Genomic DNA, 19,988 nt, shown 5'->3' with positions numbered 1-19,988 from the left:
TGTTGGCTTTACAGCCTCCTGGACTCATGCCTAAACCCCTTATGGAGACTAAGGGGCTGACGGGTGTCACTGAAACATTTTCCAAGTTAAACTGTTTAAAGTTACCAGAATTTGGAGACCACAAGAAAAATTTCCTGTTAGAAATGAAAAACTAATGTAAAAACATCCTGTCTGCTCTACAAACTAAATCCTCTCTCTGGTAGCTATTAGAAAATAGCCTTTCTAACCTCAGTCCACATCTCTTTCCAAATGATCTGGACAAAAATTGGTCATTTCAGTATCCCCAAAAAGACATAGGTAAAGTACAAATTAATGACTGGCCTTAAAACATTTCTTTGCTGTTTCCCTCCCGCTCTCCCCCCGTGCAAACACACATTTCATTTTTCATGACAAGCAGAAGTTTGAATAAGCAGGCAGACAGCTAAAACTTTTAATATACAAACAATTATCTGCATAAACCAAAGAATTTTAAGAACCCTTTTCCCCTCAGTCAAGCAGATGAATATTTTTACCAAGCTGGAGGACACCTATGCGAAACTGCAGTTCATCACATCAACGCACCTGCTGAGGACAATATTGCAAGACCTGAGTTGGTGACTCTTTTCCAGCACTGGTCCAATGAAACTGGCTGCTGTTTTCAGCGACGGTTAAAAATGTGCAACAGTTGATGTTATCTGCATGGAGCAGGTAACCTTTTACATTTTGTATTCAGTCAGCAGTCACATGAATGATGAGGCAGGGACCAAAGCCCTTCTGAATGGTCTGGTTTGCAGTGCCAGCAGCAGGACATGTGATAGGAAAAAATCCTTGCTCAGTATTTTTCTCATGTCAGGAGAGTAAGAGAGGAAAACTGAGGCATTGCACCATTCAGTTGCCCCAAGGGCTAGCCCAGTCTTCCCAAATTTAGGGTGATAAAAGGGAAGGTTAACAAAAGATGCAGGGGAGGGTTTTGTAGTACTCTGAGTGATAAAAAAAAAAATATTCTTGTGATTAGGGCTTATTAGCATCATTAAGACTTGGCTCCTACTCCCATCTATGCCACAACCTTCTTGTGCGTGAAGTCACCTGCTCTCCTTGCAGAGCTCCTCACCTTGAACGTGCAAAGGCTGATCCCACAGCATCAAAGAGCTCCAAACTGCTGCCTGTAGCACACATGCAGAAGGACTTTTACCATCCATGGCAAATGCCATGGATGCTGCAGAATGGCAATGTCTTGTTTGCCTTTCCAGAAGTTGGTCACTTTAGGAGGAGACACATCTCAAAGACTTTGTGGATGTTGTTGATGAGTGGTGCAACTCTGCAGTAGCAGATGCATATATTTGCTAGGCAGCCAGCTATTCTATTAATTGTTTCCACAACATAAAGAGCCTGGTCCTGCCATGCACTTTGTTTGTTTCTAGCGTTGCTGGTTTACAAAGCAGAAGTTTCTAGTGAAGTTGGCCAAAGGCAGCCGAGCATCCCTGTACCACTGGCTGACACCCCCCTGCATTGTCTCCTTCTGGGGTAGCTTCCTCTCTCCCACTGCTCTGATCTCCTCTGATGCAACTCTTATGGCTTCTTTTTATAGTCCCTAGTTTTTATCAACATAGAGTAGTTGGGAGAGCACATCAGGATATTAGCACAACACATAATGTGGTATTTAAGTAACTGTATTTGTCTTGTTACCCACAGGCATGTGCTCAGATAATAGCTCAGAATTTGTTCCCGTGGCTTTGCAAATATCTAGTAAATCCATTGCTCCCCCTTTTTCCCCCACAGCTCCCCAAAATATACTTGTGCTGCTTATTCCCCTTGAGGGTCCATCCCATCTTTCAGTAGTCTAGAAACTTGACTTTGTTTGTTATTCAATTGTCCCGATCTCTTACAGTTTTTATGTACCTAGACAGTCATCCTCCCTCTTGGAGATGACAACAGACATGGTTAGAGTTAATGAAGACACAGCTATTAAAAACCCCAGGCAGATACAGGTATAGCTACTCACCCCAGCGATACCCCACTCAACAGTGTTGTTCAAAAGTGAAGCCAAGGCTTATCTCTTCCTGGCTTCACCCTTTTGTAGGAAGGGTCTGGTCCCTCCCCTGTGCTCAAGATGGGAAGAACTGGAGCTCCCCAGGCAGTCAGTGCCGCCTGCTTTTATTTCAGCAGAGCTATTTTGCCAGCAAAGGATTACATGAGCTTTCTCCACCTTGGTTGGGAATAACTACGTTTCACCTATGACTATAGATTTTGGTCATGAGGGTGAAAAAATCCTTCAGGGCACAGCAGCTGCTCCTCCTGATACAGCCTTTCCTGTCACTGGGTTCTTGCTCAACCCTAATTGAAATCAGTGCTGGTCTTTGATCAAAGAGGTGAGCGCCATTAATAAGCAAGGGATTAAACAAAAGTGAGGAAGCCTTCCTAATTGAGGGAACCAGCAACCGCTCAGTTTGCCAGATCCAGTGCTCTGTCATGGGACTCAAAATATGCCAGCAGCACCAGTTTGGGCTCCTTGGGGCTGGGGCGTGGAAAGCAGCTACAGCCTCTGCACTGGAGGCTGCGTTGAGACGCGCTCCCAGGGCATTTCGGCAACATTAAAAATACAACTCTCCTGGCAGAGTTGGCTCTTCCTGCCCATGTGAAGCATAGGAAACCAGCATAGCAAAGCGAAGCAGGTGATTTTGCAGAAGGGGGAGGTGGCATTCATTTGTAAAGTGTCTGCAGCAGCTTATTTTACCTGCCTCTGCTCCCATGCACAGAGACGTGTTATTCAGATGTTTGCCCAGTGCCACCCACTCACAGATGGCATGGATGAGGGATTCCAGCAGCCATATCCTCCCTGTGTTTCATGGGTGCCTCTTGACCAGCTGTGATAAACTAATCTTTGACCAAATCTTTCATGCCTGTACAAGCTATTGCTCTTACTTTTCTAGTGTAGCAACAGCAACAGAAAAAAAAAAATCGGCATTTTTTTTTGTGTTGTGCTGGCAATCACCCTACTGCCACTGCGATGGTGTGATGGTGAGCACAGGTACAAAACTTCAATAGTGACAGCAGAGGGAGCTTATCTGTGTTTATGCCCACTTATTTTCTGCTGCATTTCCAGATCTCCATTAGCCATCAACCACAGCAGCCCTTCAGCACGGTTCCTGAGCTGCAGTTATCTCAGGGTTCATCACTTCAGTGAGATCAGAGTCCTAAAATTGCCACATTCATAATCATCCTCAACTCAAACTTTCTCAATAACGTGCTTTGAGATTGCCTTGTAGTGCAAAGTAAATGAAGGATGGTGGACACTCCAAAGAACAAGCCCCTGCTTCCTGCACTGTCTCACACTCATCTACCCTGAAGTGGGGCTGCTTAAATCTCTTTTTTTCCCAGCTGCTGAGACATTCCCCTGCAGTGTTTCAAGATGGGAAACAGTGACGTGCACAAAGTCACCTTTGAACACCAAGGCCTCAGTGTGACCCAGGGGCCAGGCAGTTGAGTCACCCACTGCACACTCGAGGGCACAGCAGGCAAGCCCATCCATCAGAAGCTAACTCAAACTCCAAGGCCTGCAGAGATGCAGTGGCAAACCATGGTGTGCTGATTCTTGGAGCTACCAGGAGAGAAAACACACAGCCACTGGCCCTCTTGGCAGTCAGTTGCTGGGTTACTCTCTCACAGATGGATGGGCACAGAGCAAAAATCCAGTTTAATTTCTGACTGAGATACATCACAAGTTAAAGCACACATAGGCCTGAAGTTACCAGCAAAAAAGCAATCCAGTAAATAAACCTTTCATTTACAACAGGTGCTGTGAAGAATTTGTAATAAAACTTCCTTTTCCTTTCCCTCCACATTTGAAACAGTGGCCATTTGGGCACACGGGCCCACCTTGCTTCTCTGGGTGCTCTGGGGGAGTTTGGTTCAGGAGGAGGTATATGCAGATTTATGCACAAATGGTCATGAGTGCTTAACGTTTTCCTGTCATCATGGATCTCCCCAGAATAGGCTGAGATCTTCAAAGGATGGACAAAGATATGGTTCTTCACCCCAAGCCTGGGTTTATAGTTAACAAAATGAGCAACATAGTGACATGCGCTGGGAAGAGATGGTGATCAGTTCCAGACTGAGTTAATTTAAGCACAGCCACAGCTGAGGGCTCTAAGAAGAAAGCTGCAGATGCACAGTGACAGGTATTAATGTTTCAGTTGTTAAGAATATCATGGGACAAATGAAGTTACATTTAAAGCAGTGCTAAGACCACCAAAGGGGATTCTATAAGCAACTTCAAAAATATGTAAAAGAGACAGTACAAGTGTCTTGTACAATCAAGAAATCAATATAGCATAAGTTGCAAATGAGATGGAAGAATAAACAACTAAACGATATTAAAATATTTTTAATCATAAAATAGAATTACAATAGAAGCTTATTAGGATACGAATCTTTTTAGCACAACAGGAAAAAGTACCATCACATATTTAAAGTAAATTTAAAGGGAGAGAAAAGATCAGTTTTAAAATATTCCATGCATTTCAGTAGTTTTTCATGCTTTCTTGATGAACTATTATAATGGTGTTATGGTTTCAAAGCAAAAGATGCTGAACACCAGAATAAGACCTTCAGACTTGTCCTGTGTACATCGGTCTTCTCTAATACATTCTGAAGAGTGTGTATTTAACCTGCAAATGGATATGGTGGGACTCCTTTCACCCCCAGTCCTGTTATCTATTAAAACAGAGAGAAAAAAATATTAGAGTAATAATCCACCGTTATCAGACACTTGCTTTCCTTGCACAACTGGACATGCTTTAATTTGAAAAGGACTGTGTACTCTAATTTGCCCTCCTATTTTATTTTGCACACATCAGCACATCACAGCCAGGAATTTCAACACATGCTCTTTCTCTAAAGCTCAATAATCTCAGGTCAGAGTCCATCCCCCAAAGGCCTCTTCTCTTAGATACTACTAAGCCTTAATTCTGCAGTTCACAATGTAACCTTCAGCATGCACACAGAGAAGAGTAGGGCTTTAAAACAAATCCCAAGGTAACAAATTTTTTAAGAGGTAATTTAGTTATAATTAATGAGAAAGTAAATAGAAGTGGATCTGTCATTGATTAAGACACATGAGTATTTACCCATTCTTTCCACAACAAATAGAAAATGCAAACAGTGTTGAGATAGTGATAAAGAGGTGATGGCACAGAAAATTTACACTATCAGCATTGTTACAAAGTTTAAACCCAAAACTATTTTCAAATCTCTAAATGCATTTAACTTCCTCATACTGCAACAGGAACTAAAAATACAAACAATAGTTTAACATATATGATCAATCATCAAACAACCGCCCTTTTCCTGCTTCCTACCACTCCAAGTGGCTTGCTACCTGAAAAATACAGGAGCAAAAAAATTACAATCTAAAATTACAGAAAAAAAGCATCATTCACCTTGAAAATCCCACCAGCCTGTGGCTGTCGTGAAAGCCACTCTTTATCCATCCCATCACTGGCAGAAGTCACATACATTTCTGAATAATCCTTTCCTCCAAAACAGCACGAAGTTGTTTTGTCAACTGGAAGTTTCACAGTCTGGAGTCTTTTCCCTGGAGGAAAACATGCATGATGTTTCCTGTTTGTCTACTTATAACAAGAAATTTAAACAAATTATTGCGAATAACCTTTGTGGAGCCAAGTGTTCCTCAGAAGTGGGAACCAGGGCAGGGGGAGGACCCACGCTGACTTTCAGCATACTGACAGAGCACCACAACAAGGAAGAAACCAGACTTCTGTGACAAAGTCACTGATGATGTATCATTTCAGAAATCTCAGTTATCACAAACAAATCCCACCCCAATCCCAGTCTGTCCTCTAGTTAAACACAAACGTCCAGTGCATCTGAGCTCGTCACCTAGACTGCCCAAGGAGTCAATGGAAATGAGATAAAATTCCTCTCTAAAACAGGTCACATGAATCACACCCTAGACCTGCTGACTTTTCTACTTTTAATTACAAAGGCAGCCTGGAGGGAGTAGACCTCGTGCAGCATTGCGGAGGCGTACCTCCTGCTACACCTCTAGTGCCTGCAGTCAAGGAAGATTAATTCCTAGAACTTTTTCCTGAAATTTCAATAGCCTTTCAAATCAAGCTTGCATAAAATAAGGATCATGGGACACGTCTGAAGTTTAGAAGAAACTAGTGCTACCATAACTAATATTACTCATTTATTACATCAACAAATAGCTACTGTCTTAATTACAGTGGTAGTGAACAGACTGCCTCCAGCCCTAACCAGAAGGTTGTCAAGACACCTTACAGCAGATTTTTCTAAAATTCTTGCTAATCCTGGAATGCTTATTCCCATCAAATTTATTTTATTTACCTAGCATTGAATTTCTCTTTCTAGAAATACGCTAGAGCACATGAATCTCCTTACAAAACCTGTAATTTCTCTGCTCCCCCAACTGCATATATAAAGGGCTTGGTCCCCTTACAGTAACTAACTTTACTGATGTGTTGAAATAGTAACTTTGATGTATGTTGGGAACCCTAGAAATTGGCTGACCCCAGTTCTGGGAGAAAATGGGTGGGAAGTGCATTCAAAGGGAAAAAAACATGGACTGTGAGAGAAGAGGCATGAGCCCCAAAGACAAGGGGAGAGACCCTGATGTGTCTCAATGGATAACAGCCTGGAAGATATAATTTACAAAGCTCTGAGATGAGCAATGTCTCCCTGGAGATTCAAGAAAATCTGCACCTGGATGCTCTACTATCTACCTGAAATATTCCTTTGTGCTTAGTATCTACAGAAGAGACAAACTTAGCAAATCTTTTAGACGCTAAAATTCAAAGGATACTAAAAACATTCACTAGAAAGAACTGTAAAATATTTGGTTTAAACTGATATTAGAAAAAATTTCTTCACTGAAAGGGTTGTCAAGCACTGGAACAGGCTGCCCAGGAAAGTGGTGGAATGATCATAGAGTCACAAGAGTATTCTGAATTGGAAGGAACCCACAAGAACCATCAAGTCCAACTCTTAAGTGAATGGCCTCTGTGGGGATCAAACCTGTAACCTTGGCATTATTTAGCAGCATACTCTAACCAACTGAGCTAATCTCATGTTCCCTGAAATGTTCAAAGATGTAGATGTGGTGCTTAGAGACATCGTCTAGTGGTGGACTTGGCAGTGCTGAGTTAATGGTTGGACTCAATGATCTTAGAGGTCTTTTCCAACCTTAATGATTCTAGGATTCTAATTAAAAGACATGACTGCATAAGAATAGCAGGTCACCAAAAGGTATGACAAGGCTTGCCACATACAAGTTAGACATCCTTTCTGAGCCCTTTGCAAACTTAGTGGGATCAGCCACCACAGTCTTTCCCTGTAGCATATCCTGAATCTAAAGGCAGCAACCACCTATGCTAAAGAAGCCTAGACCTGAAAAGCTGCTTCACCCTGAACCTCAAAACCTTCACTTAGGTAAAGATGCCAAACAAACAAGTTTCCTCACCCCATCTCCCAAAAAACCTCCCAAGGCTTTAACATCGCTAAAACTTGAAAATCCCTCATGTGTTTTAGATGAGCTCTTTATCATTAGATATATCTGCAACAAGCTGTCAGCCATTCAAGCCACACTTAATAGCTCTTTTGCATTCAAAGAGCGGCTTTCATGGAATTCTCTTCATACATGTCTTGGGTATCTCCCTAAATAATTACAATTCATTCAGAATTCAGCAAATTGCAGATTTTTAGAAATCACTTTAAAACGACAGCATGAGAGGGCAGGTAAGCATGGGATATCCATGAAAAAGGTGGCTCTTTTTGGCATGGACACTGAACCTGTGAAACTTTGTACTGCTATTCTCTGAAGATGTTATGAGTTTTACATGGGTGAGGGGAGACAGACAGGTTCACAGAAGAGAAATGCACTGGTACTTATCAACACGTCAGTATTTCATCCAGCTGTGAGCATAATTAGAGACTGGGAGTGCACTAGGGGTATGTACTCTGCTGTCAATATTCTTAGTATCCCTATGCGTTTGCTTATGGCCACTGTTCCCTCTAGCTTTCCCATAAGAAAACACCTCCAAAATGGAGAAGAAAAACAAGTGAAAAAAGGAAGAAGGTGAAGGCCAGCGAGGAAGAAGACAGAAACAGTGAACCAGAGAGGAAAAATGAGAGAGTCGACTGCTTCAGGAGGGTACTCAGAGGGCTGGTGGATGTCACCAAGGAGTACTCTGCCCACCAAAGGGGAAGGATGTGGGACCAGAAACGAGTCGCAGAGCTGCTGATATCTCCCAGCTGGAGCTTCATTTTCCTAAAGCTGGGGTACAGACTCTGCAGAACAGAAGTCAAGCAGGTTGGCAGGACCTTGCATGGATAGAGATCAAAAGGTGACGGGGAAATCACAGCCTGAGACTCAAGTAAGAGCTTCCAGTAGAGTCAGAAGTGAGGCTGCAGCCTGACCCGCCTGGTGCACATGTGCCAGTGCCTCTGTGCACTGCAGAGGCAGAATGCATCAAGGGACACTGGCACCCCTCAATCTGCAGCCCCACAAAACATTAAGCCTTCTACTAGACTCCAGATGCAGCTCAGCGCAGTTGCTTCTCTGCTGCATTATGCAAACTTGTGTTTCCTGGGATCTGTCAAAATCACACTCCTATTCTCACCCACTACCCCCTTGCAGGCAATGGGGTTCAGCTTCCCTTAAGTGCTTTACATGTTTTTTACCCATAGTAAATCATCTCTGGCACGCCACTAAAGTCCAAATGAGAGTAGGACTGAACAACAGGCTCAGATAATGGGCACACTCAAGATGTTACTATGTGAATGACAAAATGCTGTGGAATTAATGAAATATTTTTAATTATTTTCAACAATAAAAAAGATATTGTTGGCATCAGTGTCATGTGGGAATTGTATTAAACTCAGTAGGCCATCCAAAATAATATAATATGCTGAAGAAACAAGGCTCAAAAATGGCTTAGTCATCTTTGATATTTCATGGCTTACTCATTTACATCATTTATCGATGAAGTAAACACTGGTCTAAAGTTTGGAGGATGTAAGAGAATGTCAATTCAAACAACTCACAAGTATAATGATGATCTCCTTAGCAACTTTACCTTTTCCAACACAACAGATGCTGGGAACAAAGAAGACTTATTTACAAAGGTAATTTTTGAGAGCAGGGGCATGAAATTGTTTAAAATAATAATTAAAAAAAAGTACTGTTTTTAAAAAGAGCAGATATATCATTTCTGTGAGGGGGGGGAAATCCTCTCATTCTTTGCTTTTATTTCTTCTTTTTTTTTTTTTTTTATTGAACACAAAGTTCCAGTCCACGTTTTGCAAGGGCTTACCTGTCTCAGGGTCAAGACGAATCACTCTCCCACCATTATAACAAGCTACCCAAAGTTTGCCTTCTGTATCAATGCACATCCCATCAGGAATGCTCTCCTCTTTTTCCAGTTTGTATATACTCCTACGGTTGCCTGCAGGGTAGGAAAAAACACACAACTGAGCGAGACAGTTGTTAAAATTTTTATCAGTCACAGCCCAGCAAGTTATTTGTACTATTATTTTCAAAAGCTGTGCTGAAGCCTTGAGTTTTTTTCTTATAAAGGAAATAGATTGTGTCTGCTGCTCTGTTTGTTTCCTGAGATAGTTGTTTCCCAGCATGAAAGCCTGTGGATCAGTTTCTATCCACTGAAATTATAATCCTTTTTTCTGGCATTATTTTCTAGTGCACCACTCATGTTCCCTACTTACAATATCAAATGAATAACTGAATAAATTAATGTTACATATATTAATAAAATTAATTACTTGTTCTAAAAGCAGTTTGGATAATTTGAAGTATGAGTTGCTCCAACTGGAGACTTTTCAAACAGATTGCTGCAACATGCCAATAATCACTATTTCAACACAAAACTGACCTTTGGATCTATAAACTCAGAGTTTATATAAACACAAGAGCTAGGAAAAGCATCAATTTCAAAGGCATATTATCAACCTAAAACCAAACAAATCAATCTGAACTTTTATCCATTGTTATTAAAGAAAATTAAACACAAGTTTCCAACATTGTTTATTTTATGCTCTGACAACTTCAATGTTTCTCATATGCAGCAATATTTTTAATGAATTTCCTTTTTGCTCCTGGGGATTGTCAGATTGCCACAGAAAGACAGAGTGTGAAAGAGAGAGAGAGAGAGAGAGGAGAAGCATCCTATTTCCTAAAGAAAAATTCAGTTGTAAGCCATAGCACAGAGACACTGGGACAGGATTCTATGCCCAAAATGACTTTAAATTCAGTTTTAAAATTCAACATCAAATTGGCTAGGTTCTTTTAAAGTAAAATACCGCAGTCCATGTACTCAAAAGCAAATTATTAGTCCAAGTCACTGGAATTTTTTCTTTTGCCCAAGCTTGCAGAAGCCCTTCAGGCATTGTTTTGTTTTAAATAAAAGAAGGAAATTTGAGTTACTGCTTTCCCATTGTTGCCCAGTTCTTTCTGCAAAATCTTCATTTAAAAGCTTATATTTAAAAAACAAGACAGTGAAAAGTGAAAAAAATATTTAGAGAAGCTGGCAGAGGTTTTGTACAAGACTACAAGATGGCCTACGCTTTCAGCAGCAAGAAACACACAGCCACAGAAACCTGACAAATGAGAAACACTTTGCTGGTTTTAAATTGGAAGATCAGATATGCCTTGTGTTTAGTAACAGTAGTACAGATCACTACTCAAACTGCCACGCAATTTAAATACTTTATAGACCCACCAACAGATCCTGACTAGTTTGAGCCAGGAGCCTATGCAGGCGAAGATAGGCATTAATATGGCTTCTGTTGTTTTGCCCTCAAGAGGTTACTGAAGAAGCACTCCCAAAGCTCTGATCATCTCTATATAATAACCAGAACAGGAACAAACATCACAATCTTTAGGTACAACCAATTATTTTAGAATACAGTCATTCATACCAATTTTTCCAGTTTGGAGGTCATAATCAAAGGCATCCACCGAATAGGACAAGCTGTCGATGTAAAAGAAGGTTTTGTGATCTAGCGACCAGTCCAGCCCATTGGAAATGTCCACCTGATCAAAGTGCTTCACCACTGAGAGGTCAGAGAAAAGTGTATACAGAGAGCCCTGGTGTCTTTCCAGCACGGCAGGCCGAGTCTCCTCAGCCATTGTACCTGTGCAGAGCCAAAGGGGAGAAAGCAGGTTCAGAGCGAATGGACTCTCCTCCAGGTTTGGTGGCAGCCCCTCGCAATGATGATAATCACAATGTAGAAGGGAGCAGCGCAGGGGGCTTCTGAAATTTGAGGAAGAAACTGAGTTAAAAGCAAAAGAAAGGTAGATTTCTGAAGTGCTTGCTTTCAGCAAAAGATGACAGAACATAGTCTCTGGGGTTTTGTTGAACTGCAGCAGAAATAGTGTGCAGCGTGATTCCCGCAAAATGTTTTATTCAGTCATTCATATATTAAGAAAGGTGTGGCCAGCATTTAACTTCCCACAAATCTTAATGTCTTGTAGAGCTGAGAAACTGGAAAAAAATTACCTCCTCCTTCAATGAGTCTTACATTAAAGCCTCTTCAAAAGCAAATCTCATCTTTGCAATTTGAAGTTGGCAGCTGAGACTGGCTCTTGAGAGGCTGGGTAAATGCAAGCTAAGGTAAGCTTGGGGACTGAACTATAGAGCAAATGCACAGAACGGTGTTTCAAAAAACAGGAGAACAGGATCACAGACAGCTGAGGTGGGAGGGCACCTCTGGAGATCATCCAGGATCACCTCACCCCCTGCTCAGCCTAGGGTCAGACACCACAGGTTCCTCAGGCCAGTGTTGGGTCTTGAAGATCTCCATGGATCAAGACCCCACAGCCCCCCTGGACAACTTGTTCCGCTCTTTGATCATCCTCAGTAGAAGAGTCTTCTTATGTACATACAGAATTTGCTGATTTGTAGTTCGTGTCCACTCCCTCTGGTCCCATCAGTGGCACCACTGAGCAGAGCCTGGCTCCATCTTTTTTTTTACTCCCTCACCACCACCCCAAATCAGGTACTTATACACAGGTAAGATCCCTCTGAGCCTTCTCTTCTCCAGTATAAACAGTCACATAGTTTTTAGAAATACAATCTATAAATTCTGATTTATGAAGAACAAAACACACAGTATAATAACTTGCTAACTGGAAAAGTACTTTCTATTGGCACCCTGAGAGTATTCAAAACAAGCAGCCAACAGGGAGAAGGCAAAGCTCATGTCTTAAACTAGGCAGACTTTGAATAGTGTGTCTCTTTTTAAAAAAAACAGTCCTGATTAGATGGTGCCCAGGTGATACAAACAGATTTGTAAACGGGATTAAACTCTGAAGACAAAAAAACACCCCCACCACTTAAGTATGAAGGAAAACTTGCTGCATCTACAACTGATCACTGTATCTTATCACCAAAACCTAACAAGCACCAGCGGGAAGGAACCGCCCTGCAGCATACCTGCGAAATACCTCCCTGCAGGATCCACCTTCCCATCATTGAATCGGTTATTCGGTTTGTCCTTGTCCACTTGAGTAATGGTGGTTACCTGCTCCTCTTTCCACTTCAAAGCAGCAAACTTGGTTCCCAGGGTGATGACATAGTCTCCAGATTTCCGAAGAGCCACAGAGCTCACAGGAGCATCTAGAAACAGGGTGAAATGGAAAAGAGGGATGTGCTATGGCAAGATATTTCTGCCCACTTTAGACATGCAAACTGAACTCAGTGAAACCACAGGCAAGAGAAACAACCTACTTTTCTACCAAACAAATTGAAGTCCAAATACATAGAAACAGATTAGGTCATGCTAAGAGTGCATACTTAATGTATACAGCAAGTTGCTATGAAGGGTATCACCATTTATTAGGACATTTAAACTCAAGAAACTTAAGTATTACCACTGCTCCCAGGAGCTATAATCATTACCAGCATCTGGTTCAGCTAGATGCTTAAAAAAAAACCCCAGGCATTAAAGGGGGGACAGGGCTTTTTACATCAGGTTACTGTGTGGGTTCCCCCCCACACAAAGGAAAAATCAATTGCCACAAGAGCTCTGGAGCAACTGTGTTTGATTAGCACAGCTCCTGCATAAATCAGCCCTACATTGATGGAGGCAAGAGTATCTCTGCACTGGGACAAGCCACACTGGGCAGAAGAGCCACTCCCCTGCACCACACTCTGCTGTGCAGTTCAAATATGCCTCCAGCAGCACCAAAACCACACCAAGGAGTGGCGGAGCTTCCCAAGAGTTAAAGGGAAACACTAGAAAACTAGTGTATACTCCACAGTTAATTTACACTCACTTGAGCTATTATGCATAAAACCTCAATTGCAGGTTATTATAAATGAATTAGTAAAAAAACCCAGTGAAGATAACATTTCTGTAAAAGCCTACAATCAGATGCAATATAAGGAATAATAACTTTAGGCAGGGCAATAAAGTCTGGTATAATATTTTATATACATGAGACTAATCACCAAGTTAATAATTAAAAAAAATAAAACACTTCTTGTATTTATAGCTTTGCAGGGGTATAATTAGGTAATAGTTTCACAAATACTTATATAACTACCACCAGCCACCACTGTTGCCAAGAGGAACTGGTCCTTTCTGGCTGTTTGCTCATGGCTCGGGATGTCCCTTCCCTTTAGAGCCCTGGCAGCGGTACCGCTGTGCCAGAAATCTGAATGCTATTTACTGCCAGCACTCGAGATGCCCACCTGACTGCAAGCTCAACTCCAGCAGCTCCATGTCCTAGAGGTGTGTGACCCCACTACGGAGGCTGCTGGTGGTCTGGGCTCATTTACACTGGGTGACTGGGTGCCAATTCTTCTTCCTGTGCCAGCACAGAGGTCAGCAGAGTCCCATCAGCCGTGTGGCACCTGCCACACGTAGTAATTTTGCTGCTCTTTGGATTGCCAGTAACCACATCAATAAAAGTTCTTTCCTGCCTGTACCACCAGTAGGGCCTCTGCTAGCAGAACATGGGAACACAACTCTCCATTTGCTTTCCCAGGAAAACACCTGGGGCCATGGCTCCCATAAGCCCTTTCACTTGGGCAGCCCCCAAGGCCTTCCTCCTATCCAGGGAGTAGCAGCCCCCAAGCACAGCAGTCCACACACCCTTGACTGGCTGTTCCTGGAGGTGTCGGCTCCCCAGGTGCCCCTACACAAGAACAGCCCCATACCTTCCTGAATAAGCACTGCAGAGGAAAGGGGTGTATCCAGACATAGACACCCTGCTGTTCACTGCACACCCTGCTGTTCACTGCACAAATACAGTGCAAGCGAGCATCTCGGCCCTTGCAGCCAGCTCAGTCCACTGCGACACTGCAGGGCTTTGTTATAGCAGCATCTGCAGGAATTGATTTATTTGTAGCACCATTTCATACCAAAAAGAAAACTGACCATAGGGTCTCCCTTCCAGGTACAGTTATGTGTGTAGCGGTGTTTTCCCTGAGGAGTTAAAAAGGGCATTTGACGTTGTTGCTAAGTATGTGGTTGTTGTAATTCTCCGTACATTTTAGTAACGAGTAATTTCTCTCTTAGTTTCCACTTTGGAAACCCACTACTTGAGTATGACATTCTTAGGCTGTGTGGGGTTTTTTTTGTGTCTTTTAGCCATGGTATTCCCAAAGGCACAGCTATTAGTCATAACTATTTTATTACTAAAGAGAGGAAACAATAAAAAAAATTAAAAAAGGAGCTACTTCAGCTTCTATCCCTTCCACATCTCCAGGGAGGCCATATGAAAAGACTACACCTTTGAGAGCAGGTCAAGTTGGGGAGGAAGGCTGGGAGAAGCACACTGGCTCAGCTAAGCTAAGAGGAAATAAGTTTGGAAAGCAACATTTCCCAAATTAATATCAGGTCTTCCCTCACCCTAAAACTGCTAACTACAGTAATCTGAAGGGCAGATAAGCCCAGATCAATTTCTTGTGAATAATGTCAGTAGCTTATGGGTAGGCAAAATTGATTTTCACCAAGTGTTACTGAACATGAGAACAAAATTGTACTGAAACCACTTAAGGAGCTGTCTTCAGACAGACAAATATTTACATTATCACACCAGCAGCAAATCTGCAACTTTTTCTTCATGAGAGTTAGCATATCTCTTCCTTTCTGGAATAAATACTTAAAACTACTGAGACTCTAGCTGGTGATACTGTTACCTTAAAATATAACAACTTCTTAATTTGCTAGTGGAAATCTTTTACAATACAGAAAATGTTATGAGCATTGCTCATTCAAATCAGAACAAAACTACAACAGAAACCAACAGCAGAACTTTACCTCTGGGACAATGTGGAACAAAAGAGGACTTTTGTCCAACTTGCTAGTTGTGGACAACTTACAGTAAGAAGATGTAGATCAAACATAACCCAGTACCACAAAACCATAAAGAAAGTCCCCAGGACTAAGTCTGGCCTGTCCCTAGTGTCTGTGCAAAGCCCCAGTGTCCTGTAGGCCTAGGAAAGGTCTCCAGAAGATGAGCACCATGCAGCTGCCGAGGGACACGGCGCGGAGTCAGAACACACAACTCCCGCATGCAGCAGAGGGTTTTCCAGCGGCTCCTTACCCACGGTGATGGCCTGAGCTTGCCTGGTCACCGGGCTCCAGCGGCACACCTTCCTACCCGAGATGTCCACGTACAGGAGCGCGCCTTCCTTCTCGTCCCACACGGGCGACTCCCCGATCCTGTAGCCCTCGTTGGCAACGCACTCGATCCTGACGGACGACATGCCTGCGAAGGGAATCGTCACCGACTCTCAGTGCGAGTTCCACACCTCCTCCCCCGCACCGGCCTGCTGGGACGAAAGAAGAAGGGGGGAAAAAAAAAAAAAAAAAAAAAGAAGAGGGGGAGTAATAAAGGGGCGGCAAAAATTAAATCGGGGGTGCAGGAGGGAAAGGCCAAGGCCGCTCCGCCGGCGGGCCCGCCCCCGCACGCCCGGATGCGCGGGCACAGCGCCCGGCGCGGCGGCATCACTGCCGAGGGTGCCGCCGTGCAGTGCAAACACACGCGTGTGTACCTACCTATACGTCTGCCTATGGACAGGGGAGAGAAGCGTAACAACAATAATTAACCATAATTAACAGCAATAATGAATAATCACAAAATGCACACGCACGCCGCCGGCCCTACCTGCTTCCAGCCGCGCAGGAGAGGTCCCGCCGCCGCCGCTCTTATAGCGGGGAGGGCAGAAGGGCGGTGGCCGCGCCTTGGGTACCCTCGTCTGGGCGGGTCCCCCGCCCGGGCCAGGCTGCCCTGCCCGGCGGGGAGGGCGAAGGCCGGGCTGTTCGGGAAGCTCGTCTCCATGCCGTAAGGCCAGCGCGGGGAGCTGGGAGCGGCGGCTACCCGAGCAGCAGCGGCTCGGCTCCCCCGCCTCCAAGAGCTGCAGGGAGGAAAAAGAGGGAGAAGAGATTTCCCATCGCGGTGGAAAAGTTTCTCGGCTCCCCGAGAGGCTGATTCCCAAAAGGCCTGGTTTCTGTCTGCCTTCTTGCTGTGCTTTGGCCTTGGCCCCAACTTCCATCACCAGGGATCCTTCTCCACAGCTCTTGCAGCATTTCCCTGGTTATCCAGAAATCCTGGGCCTTCCATGTGCCAAGCCCTCTTTTACTCCCTGTGTTGTAAAGCCCTTATGACTTCCAAAGGCGCAAGGCAAACAGCTGGCATCAAAATTTCCAGGTGCAGTTCTCTGTTGTGCCTGCTTATCTCTGTGCTATGACCCCTCCACCTCCCAGGCCTCAAATCATAAAGGAAAGGGTGCTTTTTAAATCCCAGCTCTCCTCTTCAGCACCCCACGACATATTGCCTTTTGACTTGGATTCGGTTATCCCTGTAGGGATCAGTGATGTCAAGCGACTTCAGTCTCACTCCTCCGTGTCTTGTGTGTCTCCTCCTGGCAACTCAGGATTCACCAATCAGGCACAGGCTGGCTCACCACTGTCCTCACAAACGAGAATTAACTTTGCTGCTCCAAAACTTGCTTCTCCCACGTCCAGATTCTTGTTTTGAGCTGGCATGTGGAGCAGCCCCATTATTTGAGGGGCACTGCACACAACCATAGTCTTTTAGCAGGTAGCTGCCTGCACAACTCCTGTTACAGATTTTATCTGTTCCTTAACATACACTCTCCTCTCGGCAATTATCTCCTGTCAAAGATTTTTACTCAGTTGCCTTTATTCATAAAGCAGGTGCTCACAGCCCAGGCCGCACTTGGTCACATTTTTCTCTTTTAGTGGTATATTTGGAAAGTTCAGGGCCTACATGACCTTACCAGCACATCTTTCATGTAGGCTTCTCTCAATGGACAACTAATGTGATATTTATTAACTTAATTAACTTTATTAACTTTATTAACTTTATTAACCTTACCTGAGCAGCTAGGCTTTTATTTCACAGGCTTGCATGGCATTACTTCAGTGCTTAGCATTGAATTTTCTCTTTCTGTCTCTACTGCTGTGTCGTACAACAATCCTGACAGAAGGATTTCATCTCAAATGTGAGGCAAGCAAATTATCAGCAACTGCCAACATAGAAAAACATCCAGAAAAAAAAAGCCACATCTCTCCTTCTTTATACATTTTACAACTAGGAAAGAAGATCCAGAGGTTTAAAAAAATGTATGCAAAGAATTCATTAAGTACAATGAAGCACAATTATCGATTCTTACAAAGCTTAGCCATGTTTGCTGCTCTCCCATTGTCCTTGCATACTATGAGGCCATTTGGGATACTTGGCCAACACAACAGCTTACTGAATCTAGTAGCAGCAGGAGATACTCACACCCTCAACCCACCTCACCAGTCTCTCTGCTCCTTGCTGACTTCAGCATTTGCCAGCATGGTTTGGAGGCATCAAAACAAGCTGTGTGTTGGCACATACCTTGGGAGAAAATTAACAGCTTCTGCAAGCACCAGGTTACAACACAAACTCTGTGCCATGTATTTTGAACTTGGATCTCTAGTTACACAGGACAGTACTCCTGCTTTGTCTTCTCTGTAATGGCTAATCCAGGCTTGCTGAAAGGTAGAAGCAGAGAGGAATCCATGGAGGGGGGTGCCTTCACAGAAAGCATCAGCTGTGGCCTTCTGCCAGTACAAGTTCACTGTGGGAAAGAAGAGCAGAGAAGAGATGGTGCCAAAGGTTGTGCTTCCTTGAGCCTTCCCCACTGGGAACTTCCCACTGTTGCATTGCAGTCACAGTGGCTACTCTGTGGCCTCCAAATCTGACTGATGGAGCACACACAGTACCTCCATGGCTTCTGAAGGAAGTGGCTGGAAGGTCAGCATTTATCCCATATGGATAAATCATATGCTTGCTCCTCCTGCTTTGTAGGGAACAGGAAGTGGAATTTTAACATCCACAACCATGAAGAACAGAAAGAGTAGATCTGTGATGCAGGAGGCCTTGGTAAGGTGAAGTGACAACCCTCCCCCAGCCTACAGGTTCCCTGAGCCTGCCAGAAGCCATTACCCTTCTTGCCAGTCAGGAAATGATCAGCAGTTCTGGAGAACAGCCTAGTGTGCCACAGAGCTGGAAAAATCCCCCCACCTTTAAGGACTGTAGGCGAAAAGAGGTGGTGGATTAATTCAGGGGCTATAAAGAGACTGGTTTTTGCTTATGCTCATTCCTGAAAAGTCACAGTTGTTCTTCTCTGCTTTTATGAGCTTGATCCTGCTGTTTCTTCATCTTTAGAGTATTCTTTCTTCTGTCACCTTTAGTCTTTTTTTTTTTACTACTGTTAGTCCTCTCCTCCCTGCTGGAAGGTGAGAGGGCTTAGGCCTTATCCATGCCTGGTACGAAGTGCAAATGTCACATATCAGATGTCTGTATCTTAACAGCTGCCTCTGAACAGGGAGTCTGTCAAGCCTTCTCTTCAGATGGGCAAGGTGCAGCCGAGAGCAGGGACTGTGCAGCCAAGGACAGTGGAGCCCAAAGAGCCACTACCTCAGTGCAAGCCTGTTAAATCCTGCTGTTAAATCCATTCAGGCACATGAGAATTCACCACTAGCAGATGACACTGCATTTGAGGGGGGGACAGATGGACGGACAAGCCAAACCAAAAAACGCCAAGCAAGAGCAGAGGTAGAAATACAAAATCAGTCACTGCAATCAGTTGGCTGGAAAGCAAGAGTTAGCACTGCCAGGCACTTCTTTGCAGACAAGTATAGTTCTTGGAATTGACCTGCATGTCCAGATCAAGTTTTTATTTGTTAGTAAGCAACAAGTAGGTCCAGGAGAAATCAAACTGCTGAGAAGTCTCAACTGTTTACTAGTCCGGATGATCACAACTGTGTATTTAAACACTCATAACAGTCCAAACATTTGCCAAAGTACTCCCTTTTCCTGTTTGCACATGTGTCCTCGGGAGAAGGTGGCAGCAGCAAACTTGTGCCCATTGACTAATTTATGTGTCTAACACCACTGTCACACAAGTTAATGCAGAATGGATTCAGAATCTCAAACAGGGAATCCTAAGAAAGATTGCACCGAATTACCATGAAGTCGTATTGAAGTATTTAGCCTTTATAGTCCAGTTTCTCTCAGAACCAGCAGCGGTACCACAGTTTATTATGCAGACTTATTTCAGCATAATTTCTTATGTACTGGCTAGAGGCTCATGAAAAACCGTCTCTTACTTGAGAATGTAGTGCTATGAGCAAACATCATGACCCCTTCCAGTGCAGCCAGTCTCTCAAGTCTGTCATGAACACCCTCACACTGTCACAGATGCACCTCCAACTTCTTTGTCACAGAAGCACCCACAAGTGCCAGGTCCTGCCACCTGAAGCTACCTCACAAAGCTCAGAGTTCCTGGCCTTTGCTCTGCACCAGGAGCAGTCAGGCAACAGGGAGCTTCAGAAAGCTATTCTTCAGTGAAGCACAGCCAAGATATTTTTTCATTAATGCCTTACTTTTCTGCCCTCTGTACCCCACGTGACCTGGATTTGCATTTTGCTTGCCTCAGGTTAAA

General features: G+C 43.7%; 2 protein-coding genes across 2 annotated transcripts in view; both read right to left on the bottom strand.

Moving 5' to 3' along the window:
• Positions 1-4,345: 4,345 nt before the first annotated feature.
• Positions 4,346-17,358, bottom strand: LOC113990701 (regucalcin). The gene is made up of 7 exons (XM_027726362.2): positions 16,154-17,358; positions 15,590-15,754; positions 12,471-12,653; positions 10,954-11,169; positions 9,333-9,464; positions 5,418-5,572; positions 4,346-4,692 (listed from the first exon to the last, which is right to left on the bottom strand). The coding sequence occupies exons 1-7, from the start codon at positions 16,539-16,541 to the stop codon at positions 4,642-4,644; spliced, it is 1,290 nt and encodes a 429-aa protein (XP_027582163.2). The 5' UTR covers positions 16,542-17,358; the 3' UTR covers positions 4,346-4,641.
• The window catches only part of JADE3 (jade family PHD finger 3), a 72,799-nt gene continuing 69,139 nt past the window's right edge, over positions 16,329-19,988 (bottom strand). The window contains exons 14-15 of the mRNA XM_039388807.1: positions 17,387-18,119; positions 16,329-16,403 (exon numbers count right to left, since the gene is read on the bottom strand). Of these exons, the coding sequence (XP_039244741.1) occupies positions 17,869-18,119 (251 nt within the window). The 3' untranslated portion in view covers positions 16,329-16,403; positions 17,387-17,868. The remainder of the gene's footprint in view (positions 16,404-17,386; positions 18,120-19,988) is intronic.

This window comes from Pipra filicauda, unplaced genomic scaffold, assembly GCF_003945595.2.
Source record: "Pipra filicauda isolate LSUMZ 115617 unplaced genomic scaffold, ASM394559v2 scaffold68_size4259465_pilon, whole genome shotgun sequence".
Lineage (NCBI taxonomy): Eukaryota > Metazoa > Chordata > Aves > Passeriformes > Pipridae > Pipra > Pipra filicauda.
This window is presented reverse-complemented; position numbering and strand designations above follow the sequence as displayed.